This window comes from Penicillium pulvis (genome assembly GCF_028828015.1).
Source record: "Penicillium pulvis strain IBT 33274 chromosome Unknown contig_1_segment0_segment0, whole genome shotgun sequence".
In the NCBI taxonomy this organism is placed as follows: Eukaryota; Fungi; Ascomycota; class Eurotiomycetes; order Eurotiales; family Aspergillaceae; genus Penicillium; species Penicillium pulvis.
The window spans coordinates 1,265,275-1,282,675 of record NW_026643074.1 but is presented as its reverse complement, the minus strand read 5'-3'; the positions used below and the strand labels follow the sequence as shown (position 1 = coordinate 1,282,675).

At 46.5% G+C, this 17,401-nt stretch overlaps 8 protein-coding genes across 8 annotated transcripts; 2 read left to right on the top strand and 6 right to left on the bottom strand.

The window, feature by feature from the left end:
• Nucleotides 1-88: 88 nt before the first annotated feature.
• N7503_003432 (uncharacterized protein) lies at nucleotides 89-814 on the bottom strand (the record flags this gene model as incomplete). Its single annotated transcript, XM_057062979.1, has 1 exon — nucleotides 89-814. The coding sequence occupies one exon, from the start codon at nucleotides 812-814 to the stop codon at nucleotides 89-91; it is 726 nt and encodes a 241-aa protein (XP_056923894.1).
• A 1,082-nt stretch (nucleotides 815-1,896) lies between these two features.
• On the bottom strand, nucleotides 1,897-3,057 carry N7503_003431 (WD40 repeat domain-containing protein; the record flags this gene model as incomplete). The annotated part of the gene is made up of 1 exon (XM_057062978.1): nucleotides 1,897-3,057. One exon carries the CDS (start codon nucleotides 3,055-3,057, stop codon nucleotides 1,897-1,899), a length of 1,161 nt encoding a protein of 386 aa, XP_056923893.1.
• A 54-nt stretch (nucleotides 3,058-3,111) lies between these two features.
• N7503_003430 (G-protein beta WD 40 repeat-containing protein) lies at nucleotides 3,112-4,151 on the bottom strand (the record flags this gene model as incomplete). The annotated part of the gene is made up of 3 exons (XM_057062977.1): nucleotides 3,112-3,438; nucleotides 3,477-3,716; nucleotides 3,795-4,151. 3 exons carry the CDS (start codon nucleotides 4,149-4,151, stop codon nucleotides 3,112-3,114), a joined length of 924 nt encoding a protein of 307 aa, XP_056923892.1.
• A 490-nt stretch (nucleotides 4,152-4,641) lies between these two features.
• N7503_003429 (putative choline transport protein) lies at nucleotides 4,642-6,424 on the bottom strand (the record flags this gene model as incomplete). Its single annotated transcript, XM_057062976.1, has 5 exons — nucleotides 4,642-4,820; nucleotides 4,899-5,114; nucleotides 5,197-5,471; nucleotides 5,528-5,861; nucleotides 5,917-6,424. 5 exons carry the CDS (start codon nucleotides 6,422-6,424, stop codon nucleotides 4,642-4,644), a joined length of 1,512 nt encoding a protein of 503 aa, XP_056923891.1.
• Nucleotides 6,425-8,570: 2,146 nt separating this feature from the next.
• Nucleotides 8,571-10,646, top strand: N7503_003428 (neutral/alkaline ceramidase; the record flags this gene model as incomplete). The annotated part of the gene is made up of 1 exon (XM_057062975.1): nucleotides 8,571-10,646. The coding sequence occupies one exon, from the start codon at nucleotides 8,571-8,573 to the stop codon at nucleotides 10,644-10,646; it is 2,076 nt and encodes a 691-aa protein (XP_056923890.1).
• A 390-nt stretch (nucleotides 10,647-11,036) lies between these two features.
• On the bottom strand, nucleotides 11,037-13,001 carry N7503_003427 (fungal specific transcription factor domain-containing protein; the record flags this gene model as incomplete). The annotated part of the gene is made up of 6 exons (XM_057062974.1): nucleotides 11,037-11,198; nucleotides 11,229-11,589; nucleotides 11,639-12,105; nucleotides 12,153-12,341; nucleotides 12,481-12,743; nucleotides 12,797-13,001. 6 exons carry the CDS (start codon nucleotides 12,999-13,001, stop codon nucleotides 11,037-11,039), a joined length of 1,647 nt encoding a protein of 548 aa, XP_056923889.1.
• Nucleotides 13,002-13,998: 997 nt separating this feature from the next.
• Nucleotides 13,999-15,773, bottom strand: N7503_003426 (pyridoxal phosphate-dependent transferase; the record flags this gene model as incomplete). Its single annotated transcript, XM_057062973.1, has 3 exons — nucleotides 13,999-15,010; nucleotides 15,057-15,190; nucleotides 15,243-15,773. Coding segments are annotated over 3 exons (1,677 nt in total), but the record flags the coding sequence as incomplete, so codon positions are not given.
• A 386-nt stretch (nucleotides 15,774-16,159) lies between these two features.
• On the top strand, nucleotides 16,160-17,226 carry N7503_003425 (histidinol-phosphatase; the record flags this gene model as incomplete). The annotated part of the gene is made up of 3 exons (XM_057062972.1): nucleotides 16,160-16,318; nucleotides 16,380-16,928; nucleotides 16,987-17,226. 3 exons carry the CDS (start codon nucleotides 16,160-16,162, stop codon nucleotides 17,224-17,226), a joined length of 948 nt encoding a protein of 315 aa, XP_056923887.1.
• Nucleotides 17,227-17,401: the final 175 nt, after the last annotated feature.

Below are 17,401 nucleotides of genomic sequence, written 5' to 3'. Positions count from 1 at the left end.
CGACATAGGCATGAGCTGGTGGGTAAATGTACTTATGATTTGATAATGAATAACTAGCTATGGAGACTAACAAATATGGGATTCACGTTCACGAACGCCATGCAACCGTCATACTCCCATATACAGCGGGTCGATTTCCATGGAAAGCGGTTTGGGCCCCAAATGAAGAGGGTGGAGCCACAAGTGGAGCCTCAAATGAATAGGGCTGAGTCACGAATGTAGATGGTTGAGCCACAATTCTAGAGGGTTGCGCCCCAATTGCAGAGGGCTGGCTCTGAGAAGCAAACCCAGAATACCCAGAGTTTATCTGAGCTGGTGTAATCTGACCATCTGTGACTGGCTTGGGCTCAACCACATACTTATTGAGAGTTGCCACACACAAATCGTGGGTGAAATCAGGGTTCAATTTCAAAAGCCTCGAGCTGATAATCCGGTATTCCCCTGCCCAAAGATGGAGAAGGCTTTCCTTGATATTGTCAATGGCCACTTTTCTCAGCTCCTGGTAGTCCGCTCTTGTTGAGTATATTTCCTTGATAACATCTTCAAAATCGTCGTCGTCAATCAGATCACAAAGAGAGGCTGAAGGCGGGTCATCGGGTCCGTAAGGCAGAAATGAACGGCGGAAACCTTCCATCATTTTCTGTTTGAGATCATCGATCATGAAGTAATCCGCCTCTGCGTATAAACGCACATTTTGGTATATTGCATCACGGTAATATAGCGAACCATCTGGAGGTAAATATTGATCCGCGGGGAAGTATGGCTCAGTAATATCTCCCGTGTACAGGAATTCAAGCACTTGCTCAATGAGCATTGGATCTTTGTCATCCAGACAGATCGGGCCCTAGATGACATTATAAGGGTTCAGTTCTCATTCCCACAGATTTAGACAGCCCTGAAAGCCTGGATGTATGTTGTCTCACCTCAAATTTGCTATCACAAACTCGATCGAAAAACGCTGATCGTGGGCAAATAACGAGCTTATGTATGTGAAAGGTCTTCCCTTGGCATGTGATTGTCATATCACTATGCTTTGTGTTTCGATACGCGCTGAACCCACATTAATGACGGTTTCAGTGGGTTAGAGGTTTGTTTTGTAGATATCCATATCTTACCCTTTAATGAGGCTAAGAACTGCCTCCGTGTGTACTAATGAAGTAGGCTCTTGGGCCTTGCTGTGAATTGCGGGAGACATCAAGGCTTGTGAGTCAGGGTATTGATAATTTTTGCGTTGTGTTGTTTCGAGAAGAGATGGGCCGCTTGTCGGCGCGGAGAATTTTTTTCTAATAGATTAAGAATCAGTTCAGGTACAGGTGGGGGTCGAAGGGTTAATATATAGCCTCAGATCATAGCCTACGCTGCCCAGGAATGCCTCGGAAGGCAGGATGGACTTTTGAAACAAACAGATGTTTTGATGCGGTGAACTATAGGCTCAAATTGCACCAGGAAGCAAGAACTAGTTAGGTACCTCTGATGGCTGCCATGCCGCTCCTGAATCGCTCGGGGAGGAAAGCGTAGACACATTGAGGGCCTATACTTAAGCGCCTACGGATCCAACTTCGGTGTTGTCAAGCAGTTGCCGCCCCCATCCTTTCTCCTCATCTTAGATTGGCAGAAAACAAAGATGCTAAATTTACAATCGAGTCTCTCTATAACGCGATGTCTCAAGTGGCCTAATTTTAGGCATCTTGATTTATCATATGCGACAAATTATTTCTCCGTATATGTACTTTGATCCATTTCTGATAAGGTTGCAAGATCGTCAGAGCCCTCAGAGACAGTAAGAATTGTGCTCACCGTACGCTCCTTCTTTCCACATTCAATAACAAAAGCTGACCATTCTCCAGCCCAATAACTATCTGATCGCCTCGTATATCATAACACCGTGGCACCGACTCAGGGAGTAGTCGAAGGATACGCAACTCGCAATGATTCAAAGATAGCGCTTTTTTCATCCGCTGGACGAGCTTCAAGCCATATAGGACCAATATTCGTGATGATAAAGCGGTTATCTGGTGAGAATTTGACGGTGGTGACATTCTCAGGCGTCTTGATTACGCGCCATGGAGGAAGCTTCAAACGACGGTCAATGACCCGTCCAGGATATTTCGAGGCTTTGAAAAATGACCTTAGATCCCAAAGGTTGATAGTCCTATCCTTGGAACTTGACACTATCTGCTTGCCGTCCGCAGAGAAGGCCACAGCTGACACCAATCCGGAGTCGCCTAATAGTGTCTTCTGATGCTCGCCTGTCGCAGTATCCCAAAGTTCGATGTTGTTGTTAGAACTTGACGCGATTTGCTCGCCATTTGGCGAGAAGGCCATGGCAAATACCCAGTCTGGTTTGGGTACTAGTGTCTTTTGATGCTCGTGCGCCACAGTCCGCCAAAGCTTGATGGTGTTCTCAAAAGAGGTTGAGACAGTCTGCTTGTTATTCAGAGAGGCCTCGGCTGCCACCTTATCAGAGTGGTCTATTAGTGTCGTTTTGTGGTGTTCGTCTATCATGGAGTTCCAAAGCTTTTTGTTGTTAACCCAAAGCGGGTCTCTCTCGATCAGCTTGGCTTTCACATTTTTAGTAAGGCCTTCGAATGTCTTCTGGTAGTCGCCTGTCGCGGCATCCCAAAGCTTGATAGTGTTATCCTCCGAGCTTGACACGACTCGTTTGCCGTCCGGGGAGAAAGCCACGGCTACCACGCTAGCAGAGTGGTATATCAGTTTCTTTTGGTAGTCATCGCTTAAAGTAGCATCCCATATTTTGATAGTATTGTTATCAGAACCTAACACGATCAGCTTGCCATCAAAGGATAAAGCCATTGCTGTCACACACTCGGCGTGGCCTAGTGTCTTCTGGTGGTTGCCTGTTGCAGCATCCCAAAACCTGATGTTTTCATTGAAGCTTGACATGATATGCCTGTTATCTGGAGAGAAGGCAACAGCCGATGCAAAATCAGAGGGGCAAATTATTGTCCTCTGGTGGCGGCCTGTCACCGCATCCCAAAGCTTGATATTTATATCAGAGATTGAGACGATCTGCTTACCATCTGGAGAGAGGGCCATGGCTCTAAAAGTCTCTGGGTAACCTAGTGTTTGATGATCGCCTGTCACTGTATTTCAAAGCTTGATATCTCTATCAATGCATCTTGACACAATCCGCTTGCAATCCGGAGAGATAGCCAGCTCCCTTATCCTGCTGGTGTGGCCTATTTCCTGAATCAAAGCTGTCCAAGTTTTCTCCATAGAAGGAGTCTTTTCCAGCCATTCAGGCATCTTATCAATATGACTTGTCCTTACAACGCAAGATTGTGGACTGAAGATAATCGCAGAGCTATAGGCTTGTAATGGCCACTTTTCAAGGGTGTGGTAATGTCGCAAGAAGAAACGTTTAGCATCCCGCGCAAATATTGAGACTGGATGCCTGTCCTTGAGCAAATTTACTAACTGAATTCCCTCATAATACATATATTGTAAAGACTCACTTCTGCTTGGTTTTCCAGGGCCTTTAATCCATCAAAGGCATGCGGTAGTCTGTTCAGCAGACTGAGACATTCTAGCCATTCCAAGAACTTTTTGTGGAAGAAAACCATCACTATCTCTTCCCCTATGAGCCCTTTCTGTGATAAGTCTGTGGGATGAACATCGCAAAGGTGCTGCACCCAGAAAGTCGCTGCGTAGTCCACACTATCTAGCAAGATATGTAGGTCCTCATCTTTGAGCGTCTAGAGGTATTCCCTGGTCGAATCTGGTCGTGGAAGTTGCATCAAGTTGATGCGAAGCCGTTGGGTCAAATAGGACACACAGCTAAGAGCAATTTCTTTATGCCGAAAAGGCTCGTACGAGTCCAGTAAAGATTGACCACTCTCTCCTTTCAAGAAGTCTTGAGCGGACTTATGCACAAGATAGATGCAATCTCCTCGTATTATGAGAAAAGAAGCACATCGATCTACCCATGCTTCAAGAGTGCTCTCTTCAGTAGAGAGACCAGACACGCTAGCAAATTCCTCCAGTCTCAGAGGCCTGTATGACAAAGTTATCACTTGGAGCAGCCGTATGCATCCCTTTATATCGGATACATCGCCCATCCTTAGCTGTTCGAATGCTCTAAGATAGAAATATGGGCCGCATGTCCCACATTTTGATATTTGTGAAGTCATATTGACCCTGACTTGATCCTTTGCCAGTACTGTACGAACCCTTAGTCATTTGTTGTTGTACCCCGCTTATCAGGTGATCTCTACAGCCTTGAAGCAGGGGCCCTGTTTGTTTTATGTTTGCTTAGTATTACTTGGTCTTCTCTAGTATGTATTCTATGGGATGATTGGTGCTTGATGCACAAGATAAATTTAGATTGTCTGATCCCGTATTGCCTTTACTTTGAAGTTAGCCGGGTATCTCTGTACCTATAGACCAAAGCATCGAAACAAAGGCTTGGTCATTATATCATCATATCGTCGAAAACACGGCACAATTCACTGTAATAGGACATGTGGTATTGTTTTATTCTCATTTCTTCGGATATACAAATTGGAATTGGGGTTTGGCCATCCAATGACGATTCGCGAGTACAATTCGCTCTACAAAGAGAGAAATATGAAAGCTTGTCTTTGTTCTGCGCTGGCTTTCTCTTCAAACTATGTACTCACCCTAAACACTTCCTTCATTCACACTTTTTGGCTGAGAAGGGATGGTGAAGGTACCAGTCAGCTCAGCTTCACGGCCCTCCCACCTTTCTATTGCGGGGCCAATGTACTGTTCTTTGGCATGCAGCCACCAATTAGCCAGACCGAGCAAAAGACAAAATCCTAAAACCACGCATGTGTAGTCTAGATTAGGAAGGATATTATTAGTCTAGCCTTCAGGGTACTATCGAAATTTCACGCCTGGGAACAAATGGGACTTACTCATCGTAGAAGCATCCGTCGGGATAGTGACTGGCAGACATAGTATAATAGTCATGAGAGTAATGAATGCAACCGCGTAGATATTAACAATCCAGCCCAAGAAACTGGGCATACGGAAGCTGCGTGCAGGGGACAAGTAGGTCGTTGATCGCTTTCGAGCAATTACTAGAAGAATAGGTATGATGAATGATAACTGCTGAAGAATAACAGACGAGCCTATAATTGCATTGAAGGCTTATTTGACGGAAAGTGGTTAGTACAGACTTCACTATGCCATTTAGTTTCAAGGCTTTCTTACCCGTTTTCGAAGCGAGATATAAGAAGCCACATAAGAATGTCAACAGCCAGACTAGGAGTAAGCTCCATATGGGAACGTCCAAGTGCGAATGAATATCCTGGAGGTGCTGTGAGAATAATAGCCCCTTGTCGCGTGCCAGAGACCAGGCCAGGCGAGACGATGCCTCCTGAGTGGCAATTATAATAGTCATCGCCATGACAATGCTGAGGGAGACTATGACTATAGCGATCGTGCGAGATCGGAACCCTTGCTCCATGACTACAAACGGAACCCACCTACGAGGAGTTACTATAACCGTGAAACGAGGGGAGCGTGGGAAAATAAAACTTACTGAGTGGTGGTCATGACTTCTTCAATGTCAGATATGGCATAAACTTGAGCCACAGCATAGGCAAACCCAGTGGTGAAGCCAATTCCAATCGCACCCATCATAGTGCGGGGTACGACGATTTCTGGATTGCTGGACTCCTCGGCCATATGCATGGCACCATCGAGGCCATTGTACATGTAGCAAGACGTCGAGAGACCGATGAGAAAACACACGCCATCTGGCCATCCAGTATAATTCATGAATGTGTTCCAGACGAACTCATGGGATTCCTTCGGGTTCCCTCTTACCAGTAAGAGAATGAAACACGCAAAAAATAGAGCAATTGAAAGAATAACTGTGTAAACAATTAGGTCAATAAGCTTTGTTCAAGGGAATTTTCCAATACGAACACGCAAGGTTGTGAGTCCAAGGGTTCCGTTTGAGGATAAAGGCGTTGTATAGCATTGCAAACAGCGCAAATCCTTGGTAAACAAAGAAAACATGCCAGGATTGAGGCACAAAATCCGAGATACTGGTAGATACCAAAGCCAAGAGTTGCTGAGCCGCAATGCTAGTGACAGAAACTCCAATAACGAGCCATGAGAAAAGCGCCAATAACCCACACGTATATGACACCCCTCGTCTCCATCGCTCTGGAGCGAGGATAGAGGCAAAGTGATATTGCCCACCTGCTGATGGGTAAACGGCTGCTAACTCTGCCATTGATAATGCTATGGCAACGTAGCCTGTAGTGGCGACGAGGATTGAGTAGACAAGGGTGGCTGGTCCTCCGACCAGGAGTGCTAGCTGAAGGCTCCCGGCAATACCAGCCCAGCTATTACATATAACAAAAGCCAGGCAGAGCAAGGTGATGCCGTTCAGCTGCTTCTTTGCCTGATTAGGAGTAGAGTCCCCCATTTTCGGTTGCGGGGTTGAACTAGTATTTCCTTCGAGGGCTTCGGAGGGTTTCTGCATTGGCAGATATTGCGACTTTCGTAATGTAGCAAGAGGCCGTATGATGATATTATATCGGCGTACGTTTACCATCGATTTGGAATTTGTCTTCACGGCGACTCTTATAGTTCTTGATGTAGGAAGCAAAGAACCACAGGCAGAATGAAGAAGTTGGACCTCGGTATAGTTTCGTTATCAGCTCTCACCAGACATCCTTGTCAGCTTGGAGGCTTCTCCAATCACCATTGAGGTCAGGAAACTTTTCCGAGGAGAAGAGACGGTATGAACTCAAATTACATGGAATGCGGTGTTCAGCAGAGTGGCCGTGGATAGATCAACCATTTCGGTACTGACTTTTGACCGACCGATCACACCACACGAAACAAAAAGCCAATGAAACTCATTTTGTCGCTAACTTGAAAGATAATGTTCTAAATCAAGGAATCTCTTCTTATCCATTAGGCTGTGAAGCACGTTGTCAAAAATCCGGCCCTTGCTTATCAGGGACGGTAGGGCATAACAGGAATGACAGTGAAGATAGGATTGCTGTTCCCTTCCATCTCCAGTAATAAAATTACCAAGCAAACATACGGAGCGGAGTAATAAGTGTTCCAACCTTCTCCGTCTGCCGGTTTATCGGGATTCGGGCTTCGGGTGTCGGATTTGGTTCATCAATGGCTCATTGCTTGTCTATGATGGTCCTCGTGTCTTCCCCACAAGGAGCCATCATATTGGGCCCAAAATGCATGGTCAACCGCACTTAAGGCCCTATTTCCACTTAGATAGCAGCTGGCTAGATAATCAATCTCAAGATACGGTTGGTGACATACGATGGATGAAATTGAATTGAGGTGTTACGGATCTCAAGTGTACCTGAGGGCCGGAAAACTAACTTTCACCGAACTTGCTGGGCGTCGAGAGGCAAGAAGACTGAGCCGGACCCCAATGGAAATTTGGCCAAACATGATGACCCTGTGGTTTCTGACTCTTGAAACCGTGCACAATATCGAATCCAATACAGTACTAGCAATAGCAATGATCTGCCAATATTGGATCCCCTCAGGCCCAAGCGCTTAACCGCATTAAAAAGGAAGCTAGCAAGAGCGAGTTTGAGAGCCATATCCAGTTTCCAATCCATGAAGCACTCACGGAGTACTACCCCAGTAATGGAGCGAACGTTCTAGGGATGAAATCTTCGCCGTTGGCTATGCACAACCCCGGAACAACTGCATTAGCTAACATTTCCTACATGAAGTGTCTCATCTCATGGCATGCGACTTAGTTTCCCCTCTTTTCGAATTGTGGATATGATCTTCTTGCTCCACAGGTCGGGCCTCGGTGCTCATGATCTTCCCCACTCGGTTGTCGGAGAGAAAGGGAGAAAGGGAGAGAGCTAGGTTATCTTTTCGCACTCGGAACAACCATCCGCCCGATTAACTTTGAAGCTCCGATACCGAGCTAATTAAGTTCAGCAGTTGGAGAAATGACCTGTTTTACCCTAAGTAGAGATGATCATCAGAACCGAGTACGATAATACCAAGCTCTGTATGGAGTACGGATTATGCAGTGGAATAAAATTGGGACAACAGGCTGACCAATCCAACACTCTATCGAGGCCAATGCACGGAGTAAGATAGTCCAGGTTCCACTTTTCATCGTCAAAGCTTCACGATCGATGCTCCGCATTGATAAGGTCTGTGTCGACATCACAAGACAATCCTTAACGGTACTCCGATCCATATGGTTATTTTCCAATGAGATTGGCGCGTACAACTTGCAGGGAGGGATCTGGCAACTGAAGTATAAGTAGCGCCACATCGACCATGTTATTTCCCCTAAATTGTAGCTCATTCCTCGATTTACTCCAAGTGATGGCACACCTACTACTTCGAAGTATGAAAGCTGAGGGTTTTCTGTCAGTTTTAATACTATTGTTTTCTTGGTGGAGTGTTGGTTCTTTGAGTCATCCAACCGACGGAACGGGGAGCTCGTATGGTCATGAGAAGCGAGCCAGGGATGGAAGCACGTTCCTTGTCGGCGTCGGAAAGGCCGATATCACTGGGTGAGAGACCTATGCTACCTTGCACTATGACTTAACTAACGAGCTGCAATGATCAGCGCGGTAGTCCAAGTCCCCTTTTCAGGTTATGGACAGCTCAACCAGACAGGGACCGGTCTCCGCCAGAGAACTTACGCTCGGTCATTCATTTTTGCTGATCCTGCCAACCTCACTAGCTCTTTCATTTACGTGGTACTCGATACTCAATCGGGTGATACTGCAGTTCGACATGGCATTCTTCAAGGGCTTCGAAACCTTGGAGGGAAATATGGAAATTTTGGAGAACATAATGTCGCTGTGTGTGGCACACACCAGCACTCTGGGCCGGGGGGATGGATGAATTACTTACTTCCTCAGATAGCGACACTTGGCTCTGATAAGCAGACTTATAACGCAATTGTTGAGGGAACTCTTCTTTCGATCCAAAGAGCATATGACAGTCTTGCCCCCAGCACGATCAGCGTCGGTACTATCGATATTCCGGATGGAAATATCAACCGCAGCCCATATTCTTACTTGGCAAACCCGGCAGCTGAACGAGCTCAGTACAGTTCGGATACGGATACAACAATGACACTCCTGGCGTTCGATCGTCTCTCAGACGGTAAAACTACTGGTGTATTGTCATTTTTCTCTGTGCATGGCACCTCGCTCTACAATAACAACACGCTCGTTACAGGAGACAACAAAGGTGTTGCAGCCTATCTCTTTGAGAGAAGCGTTGCTAACGATACTCGATTTGCTGATAATTTTGTCGCTGGCTTTTCACAATCAAGCGTTGGAGACTCGAGTCCCAATGTGTTGGGCCCATTCTGTGAAGATACGGGATTGCCGTGTGACTTCAAAACCAGCACATGCAATGGCCGGACTGAGCTTTGTCAAGCGCGTGGCCCTTATTTCAGCGAAGGTGACAACGGAGCCAAAAGTGCATTTGAGATGGGCCGTCGCCAATACAACGCCGCATTTCAGCTATATGAGCAAATAGCCTCCGGCTCGGGAGTACTGCTCTCGGGAGAATCGGCGGTGGCGTCTTACCATACGTACCAGAACATGTCGGGTTACGAATTCATTTCTCCGTTCAATGGTAGTCTTCAATCGACTTGTTACGCAGCCTTGGGTACTTCATTTGCAGGAGGAACCAGTGATGGACCGGGGGCCTTTGATTTTACTCAGAATAATACGTCTCCCAATCCCTTTTGGCAGCTCGTGCGGGGTGGGCTTCACCAGCCAGGGCCTACACAAATTCAGTGTCAATCTCCCAAGCAGATCTTGTTTGACGTTGGAGCTATGAACAAACCATATGCTTGGGCTCCTGATATTGTTGATGTTCAAGCCCTTCGTCTTGGCCAACTCCTTGTCATAGTTTCTCCAAGTGAGATCACCACTATGTCTGGACGTCGATGGAAAGCCGCCATTGCGGGCGCGGCCGAAAGTGTTCTATCCATCCCCGATCCTATCATTGTTCTGGCATCTCCAGCAGACTCGTACGCACACTACATCACAACAGAGGAGGAATACGCCGTGCAGCGTTATGAAGGGGCATCAACCCTTTACGGACCCAATCAGCTGGCGGCATACGTGAACCTTAGTCTGACATATCTGCCATATCTTGGAGTCTCAAAAGAGGTGGTCAGATTGCCCAAACTCCCTGAAGGCCCCAGCCCTCCAGTTACTACGAGTTACTCTCTCTCATTCATCCCTGCTGTCGTCTTCGACAGCCCTGCTATTGGCCATTCGTTTGGGGATGTCCTATCTTCTTCGCCAACCCATGTCTACTCGGTGGGAGATTACGTTTCAGCCACCTTCGTTGGGGCTAATCCGCGTAATGACCTGCGCTTAGAAAAAACTTATGCAGCTGTGGAAATGAAAATTGACGGTATTTGGGAAGTTGTACGCACTGACGCGGACTGGAACCTGGTCTTTCAATGGAAGCAAACAAACGTACTGCTGGGTACGAGTCAAGTGAGCTTGACCTGGCAGATTGAGGATCCGTACTACCTTTCAGGCTGGGGCAAGGCTCTACAAAGCGGGACATATCGTCTGCATTATTATGGAGAGTCCAAGGATCTGTTTGGGACCATCTCCTCTTTTGAGGGAGTGGGACCTGAGTTTAGCCTCCAAATATAGCCAGGTCGACTATAGGATCAGAATGTGTATTGTTTCAACTCAGCAACTTTCTATCTTTCTATCTATTTGGGGGGCTTGATGTTTCCATTTCCCCCCAAATTGCGGTGACGTTCTTAACATCATTTGCTCTCATATTGGAATTATGTCTCATATTTACCCAAATATCACTTTTTGTAGTACTGTAGAGAGATTTACCAAGCTATAGGGACTTTTAATCCTGACCTTATGCGAGACACCACTCATAACTCGTTTTTTTTCTGGACCTAGAGCTAAAAATATGGCTCATGTCTCCCGTGTTAAACCCAATGTTATGGTGCGCTCCCGAGCCAAACTTTCAGAGCCAAGAAGCAAAATCTCAAAATGCAGTGCTCTTTTAGATCAAGACATGGATCAATTTGTAGTTGGGAAAAAGTCAATGCCAAGCACGGGTCCTCCAAAGAGATCCATGATCTCCAGACCAGGAGTGAGCCTGCCATCTGCAAACACGGAGCTATTATAAAACAAGTGTGAAGAGTTCTGGGATAAATCATTGGTCATCGAGTGAGAGGCAACCTAGTCGGGAATTTAGTATGAGATAAACACCGTAAATCTCCAAGCTTTGGAGGCAATGCTAACCTTCCAGGGACTCTGGCTATGTGTAAATGTGCTTGTGCCATAAGTCTCAGATACAGATCGTTCAACAGCTGTATCCATGTCGCTGGCGCTGTTGATGTCGTTGACGTGAGCAGCCGGCGGAGAAGAGTGAAATGCGCGCGCGATGGACGCAAATTGCATTAGCATAGAGCCTGGTAAATACCCGCCAGTAGCGTACTCAAGAGCGCTAAAATAGCCAGTAACACTTTCAAGTAAGACAAGGCTACTGCCAACATCCACGTGGGCCGGATTGTGGATAATGAAGTCGAACAAGATAAACAGTGCAGTCATAGGCATGAAGACAATAATACTGAACATATCAGTAAATACAGACAAGCAGAAAAGGGAAAACGACTTACAAAAACGGGGTGGATGGTTCTTGGTAAATGGCCCGTGTGGCATCAATCACGGCACGTGCTGAGTTCATCATATCAATGATGGTTGACTGTTGAGATGTAGTCTGGTCGCGAGTAACATGAAGTCTCATACGGTGTAGAGATATTTTGAGCTCGTGATAGTGGTAGTGCACTCGAAGAGCTGCGAGGATTCCACATGGATGGGAGAACGCTTGTGGTCGTAACTTCGTGCCAGGTTGAAACTGACGAGGAATTGCTTGTCTTTGCTGCTCAAGGAGCCTCTCCAGTTCATCAATATTGACGAGATACGTTGCCTTTGAGTTGGTCGTTGCACTTATGGAGAACAAGTCGGTAAATATGCGCGAATAGAGTCTTGCAAACCGTATTGAAGTAAGAAACCAGTCAAATTCGCCGAAAACTGCCTCACGAACAACGGGTATAGGCGAGCCAATGTCACAGTCCATGATAAACTGTTGCACATGTCAGCGACGTATACAAGAGAGATCATTAGTCTTACCGAGGTAGTGCCGTGATGAAAAGTCACCGTTTTTTCGATGTAATATACCACCCAAAAAGCTCGACTACGGGCTGCAGCGTCGCTGCTGGTAGACGATTTATGTAAGAATGCTCGCTGTGCAACCCGTGCTGCCTCAGATATTATTTTTCCCTGTATCTGCGTGCCGGACAAATTAAGACAGAAGACGGCCTGTTGAAAGTTATTACCTTTTGTACTATTTACAGGCAGGATTAAATTTACCATGGCTGTGATTGACTAGATAGCGTTAGTCCTGGTAGGTGACTTTTATGATGCACGAGTGAAGGAAAGTCATAACTATTCTGCTTACCTGAACCTCTAGTAGGTCTGTGTTTAGCAACAAGACTTTCGGGTAAAGATCAAGTGCCACCTTGAAAAGACCCCAGGCTTCACCTTCACCAGGTGTGAATGCGCCTCCGCCATCAAATTCGCAAGCTAAAGCTAATACAGTATGATATAAAGCTGTCCACGCCAGTTCATTAGCATGACCAGTCTCAGTAGGAGCAAATGCTCTGGTCTCGAATTCGTCACGGTCCAAAAATGGATACAACGGGTGAATATTTTCGAAGTAAACTAATGTTAAAGGTCATTACCAGCTAGAATTGTGGGCAAGTATAGTGACATACTGCTGATCAGATCGCGTGCTCTTTGAGGCGATAATCTCGGCACATCGCCAGACTGGTTCCATATACTGGATGGACCAAGGTTGCGGTGGAGGACTTCCACACGAGACTTGACCATACCTGATATCTGTGCAACAAGTGACTTGAGTGCATCATGACCTAGTCGTGCGGAAAGATCTTCCAATCGGAGGTCGGAAAAGAAACTCATACTTGAGCTTGCCACTAGAACCAAATTAGGAAATATGCCACACGTCAAGTCTCAGTTCTCTCTTTAACAAACAATAATTCTCGTTGGCCTTTCATTCAGTTGTAAGTGTCAATTCATCTTAGAATTTTGACTCATCAAACTCACTCCTAGGAGAAATGAAGCATTCTGAGTGCGTCCAGTTGACTGCCGAATTTCAAGCAACTGGTCCACATAAAGGGGGCGAGATAAAGTATTTGGTGCCAGGTTTGGGAACTGTGAGACGTCTGGATTACTTCCATTTTCCATAAGCCTTTCGGAGGAAGAGGCGGTTGACAGTGGCGGTGCTTCAACCTCGTTGATTTCTTCTCGTGGAGGGCGGTCAGTGGGTGAATGTCTTGTGCTGTAATCACGAGACTTGTATCTCCTCTTCAGGGGACTGTAGACGCAATTTTCTCCATTCTTCTGTTGCGGATTGTTAGCTACTTTCTTTCCAACCGTTTTCCCACATACACGGCAGTTGGCACACGCTACTAAACGGTCCAGTGGCCCTAGCAATGTTTAGCCTTTGAAGTGAGTAAAAGGTATTCCATGAGAAGCCATACTATGGCACTTGACCTTGCGGGTCTTACAGGTATCGCAGACATTCGAGAGCCGCGAGTGGAGCATCGTAAGTCGGGTTTGTGAGAGGGAATGAAAGTTCGGGAGTGGGAATGGTACTTCGGGAGTCGCTTTTGCGTGACGCGATGACTAAAACAACTCGGGACTCGGAGGTCGATAATGTGCTAGTTCCTTTTTGCATGTGCCAGAAATCACGCTTGCTCTTGAACTTGACCTTAACGTTGACGCCATTCTCAGCCAGCCCGTCTCTATCCGAATTTCTCAGTGAAGACTGTTGAAAACGGTAGTCAAAGCACAAGCTCAATGCCAAGAATATGAAACCGCTGACAAGTCAAAAAATAATTGAAAATTGCTGGCTAGTCTATATATGTTCTCAACCTAAACTACCCCGTGATGCGCTCTAAACTTTATACAAAGTATCCAAAAATCCTTCCGCAAATTGAGAGACCGCATTCATATCCGCAATACTTCCCCCTACCCCGTAGAGCACCGCGCTCTTTCCACTCTGATGTACACTTTGCTCCCCAGCCTCTTTCCGCTCTTCATTTCGAAGCAATATCTCCGTGGTAACCTCAATCAAATCAGATATGAGGCTATCAACGGCTTCAGCTGTGGGTATAGTGAATGCACAATGAATAGCAGGTGGAGACTGCAGCGAGTTTAGGTGCCACCCTCTAGCATCCATAGCATCAGCGATATCGTATGTCTCAATCTCATCATTCTTGCTTGTGAAGGCGATGACACTAGCCAAGGGATGTCCAATAATCCCAAGATGACACTGCAAGACTGGGTTGGTGAGTATAGTAGTCTCAAATTTTTTCGCAGCGCCCACAATCTGCCGGCAGCTGTTTATGTAGCCAGCCTCCCCCATTCTCATCAGTGTAGCCCAGGATCCTGCGATCAGGGAACCAGGTCGAGATCCCGCCATGGATGGTGAAGCATACGCACCACCTGTCCAATCAGGAAACAGAAAGTATTGATAGTTTCGGTATGAGCGATTGCGATACAATAAGACAGAGCTGCCTTTCGGAGCAAACGCATATTTGTGGGTATCAACGCTGATGCTGGTGACTCCGGGCTGTCGGAAATCAAAGCCCCCGTCTTCTTCGTACGGAGATGGGAAGCCCGACTTTTTCAAGAAAGCAATGATAAGCGATCCCAAACAGCAATCAACATGGAGTGGAATGCCATGTTCAGTTGCCAATTCTGAAATCTTTGGGATATCATCGACAATGCCGTGCGGGTAGTTCGGTGCAGATGCGACCAGGAGGACGGTGTTTTGATTGATCAGCCGGCGAATCTCGGGAACAGATGCTTTGTATTCAGGAGCTGGACATGAAACCAGGTGGAGCTTGATTTTGAAATACTTGGCGGCCTTGAAAAATGCCGCATGAGCGGTACTTGGAATGATCCTGATCAATCAGCACTGCAGTCAAAGATACACAAACGATGACATACATCTCCGGACTTGTGATGCCGCGCTCAGCTGCTGCCTTCTCCCGAGCTGCCAGGCATGCCATAATGATAGATTCTGTGCCACCACTTGTGGTTACTCCTGCACCATCTTCGGGGCCATTAAAGGCAGTCAGGATCTGAATCGCTTATTAGAGACTGGCTAAAAAAATGGCTGCAATGTTCACATACCATTGCCACTATTTCTGCTTCCATCTTTCTGACTCCTGGAAAGACATCTGGGTGAATGGGATTTGAGACGCTGAATTTTCCAATGGCTTTAGTTTGCATCTCTAGCAGCTCACTGCCCCCGTGGTATACTGCACCGCTGACTCGACCATCCTCCCATCGCGTATGGTCCAAGTTGCGAAGGTCCTCCAACTCCGCTTCAATTTTCTCGAAATCCCATCCTTGTTTTGGAAGACACAAGTTTTTCTTGGCGTCAGGTACATGAATAGCCAATTTTTGTGCCATCGCGTCCGATATTGCCTCCGTGTCTTTGTCCACCCTTTTGAATATCCGTGGATTTGTCCCTTTTTCTGGAGATACCCGCCCACGCCATGATTCCAGGGCATTTGTCAACATCCCTACAATACCGTGGCGAGTTACAGTCTCATAAACTGTGTAAAAACTCCGTATGACAAAAATAGCACAGACTAGTCGAGAAACAATGTCGAACTTCGACGCCCCGCTTCCTTGCTCTAGGAGCAACCAAAACGACTTCGCTGTTCGATTAAGCGAATACATGGCAACTTGCAAAGAGCTGGACGTGAGATAATCAAGTTTGAAGCTCAGAGAAGAGATTTAGAAACAGCACTGCCCTTTGACTTTGCCTCTAGCGTTTTATAATAAATTCACGTGGGGGGATAGCATCGTGGCAACATCACCGCACCTTGCTTCGTGAAATCCGAGAGCCGAGAGCCGAGTAGCACCGCCAACAATATCCATATCCGAAGACCGAGATGGAAACTCCTATCTGCAACAGTGAAACTTCGGATAAAAGAGATATCAGGTAGCTCGAGATAGGTATCGGTTATCAAAAGCCTTCCTGACTTTCATGTTCCCGTTCATTTCAGATTGCGTGCATTCAAAGCTGACGGCAAGTCAAGATGCCTTTCTCCCACCACTCTCACTCGGGAGAGTTCTGCCCTAGTCATGCTCAAAACACCTTGGAACAAGTGATTCAGACAGCTATAGAGCAAGGCATGGAGGTGTTCTGCTTGAGCGAGCATATGCCACGCTCTGCAGACGAGCTATATGAAGAAGAAGTAAGTCTCGTTGACGTCTAAGCATTAATGTGGTTTTTTTAACCGATATATGTCATTTTAGGTCCAAGCTGGCGTAACTTCTGCATCTCTAGTTGACAATGAGGCAAAATACTTCATGACAGCGGTTCAGCTACAGGAAAAATATGCCTCGCAAATCAAAATTCTCGTAGGATTTGAGTCAGAGTGGATCCAGAGCAGCGCCTCGCTAAGGCTCATATACGATTCGCTGTCTAGGTATCCTTTCGAATTTTTTGTTGGATCGGTGCATCACCTCCATGGGATTCCTATCGACTGGAGTCGAGCTCTATACACAAAGGCGCGAGAAATCTCCGGCGGAACAGATGAGCGTGCGTTTGAAGACTATTTTGATGTCCATTATGAGATGTTGCAGATCTTAAGGCCTCCGATCGTAGGCCATTTCGACCTTATTCGGCTTCATTGTGATGACCCAAATTTATCCAGTGGAGGGCTTCAGAATTGGCCCGGTGTCTGGCAGCGTGTGAAGAGAAATCTCAAGTATATTTCGAGCTACGGAGGGCTTCTGGAGTTGAACTCAGCTGCACTGCGGAAAGGGCTCGAGATGCCATACCCTGCAGCAGAAATTTGTCAGGTATGATTTCGTCGTCAATCGGAGTTGTATGGGGATATCAAATCTAACAGCAAGCCAGGAGTTTCTCTCCATAGATGGCCGGTTCTGCCTTTCTGACGACAGCCATGGAATCGCTCAAGTTGGGGCCAAGTACCACGAGATGTTCAAATACGTCCAAGAGCAAGGCATTCAAAATCTTCACTTCTTAGAGCTGGCCCCTGTTGGGATGACCGGAGGGCTAGATCCACGATTTCCGCGCACATTGGTGAAATGCTGTTCTCTGGCAGGGGTGAAGGAGATGGAATTCTGGAAGCGGTAGATGTATTGAGCGGACCTTATAGAACCCTAATTTCTCCAATCCCAATTCAGATAACTGAAGACTCGTGTAACCTTGTCATCCAGGATGAACTAGTTCCAAAACCGAGAAATTAACTTCGTCCCTTCGTATCTCGGGGCTCGGTCATAAAAGCGCCTATCGAAAACTCCATGTTGCT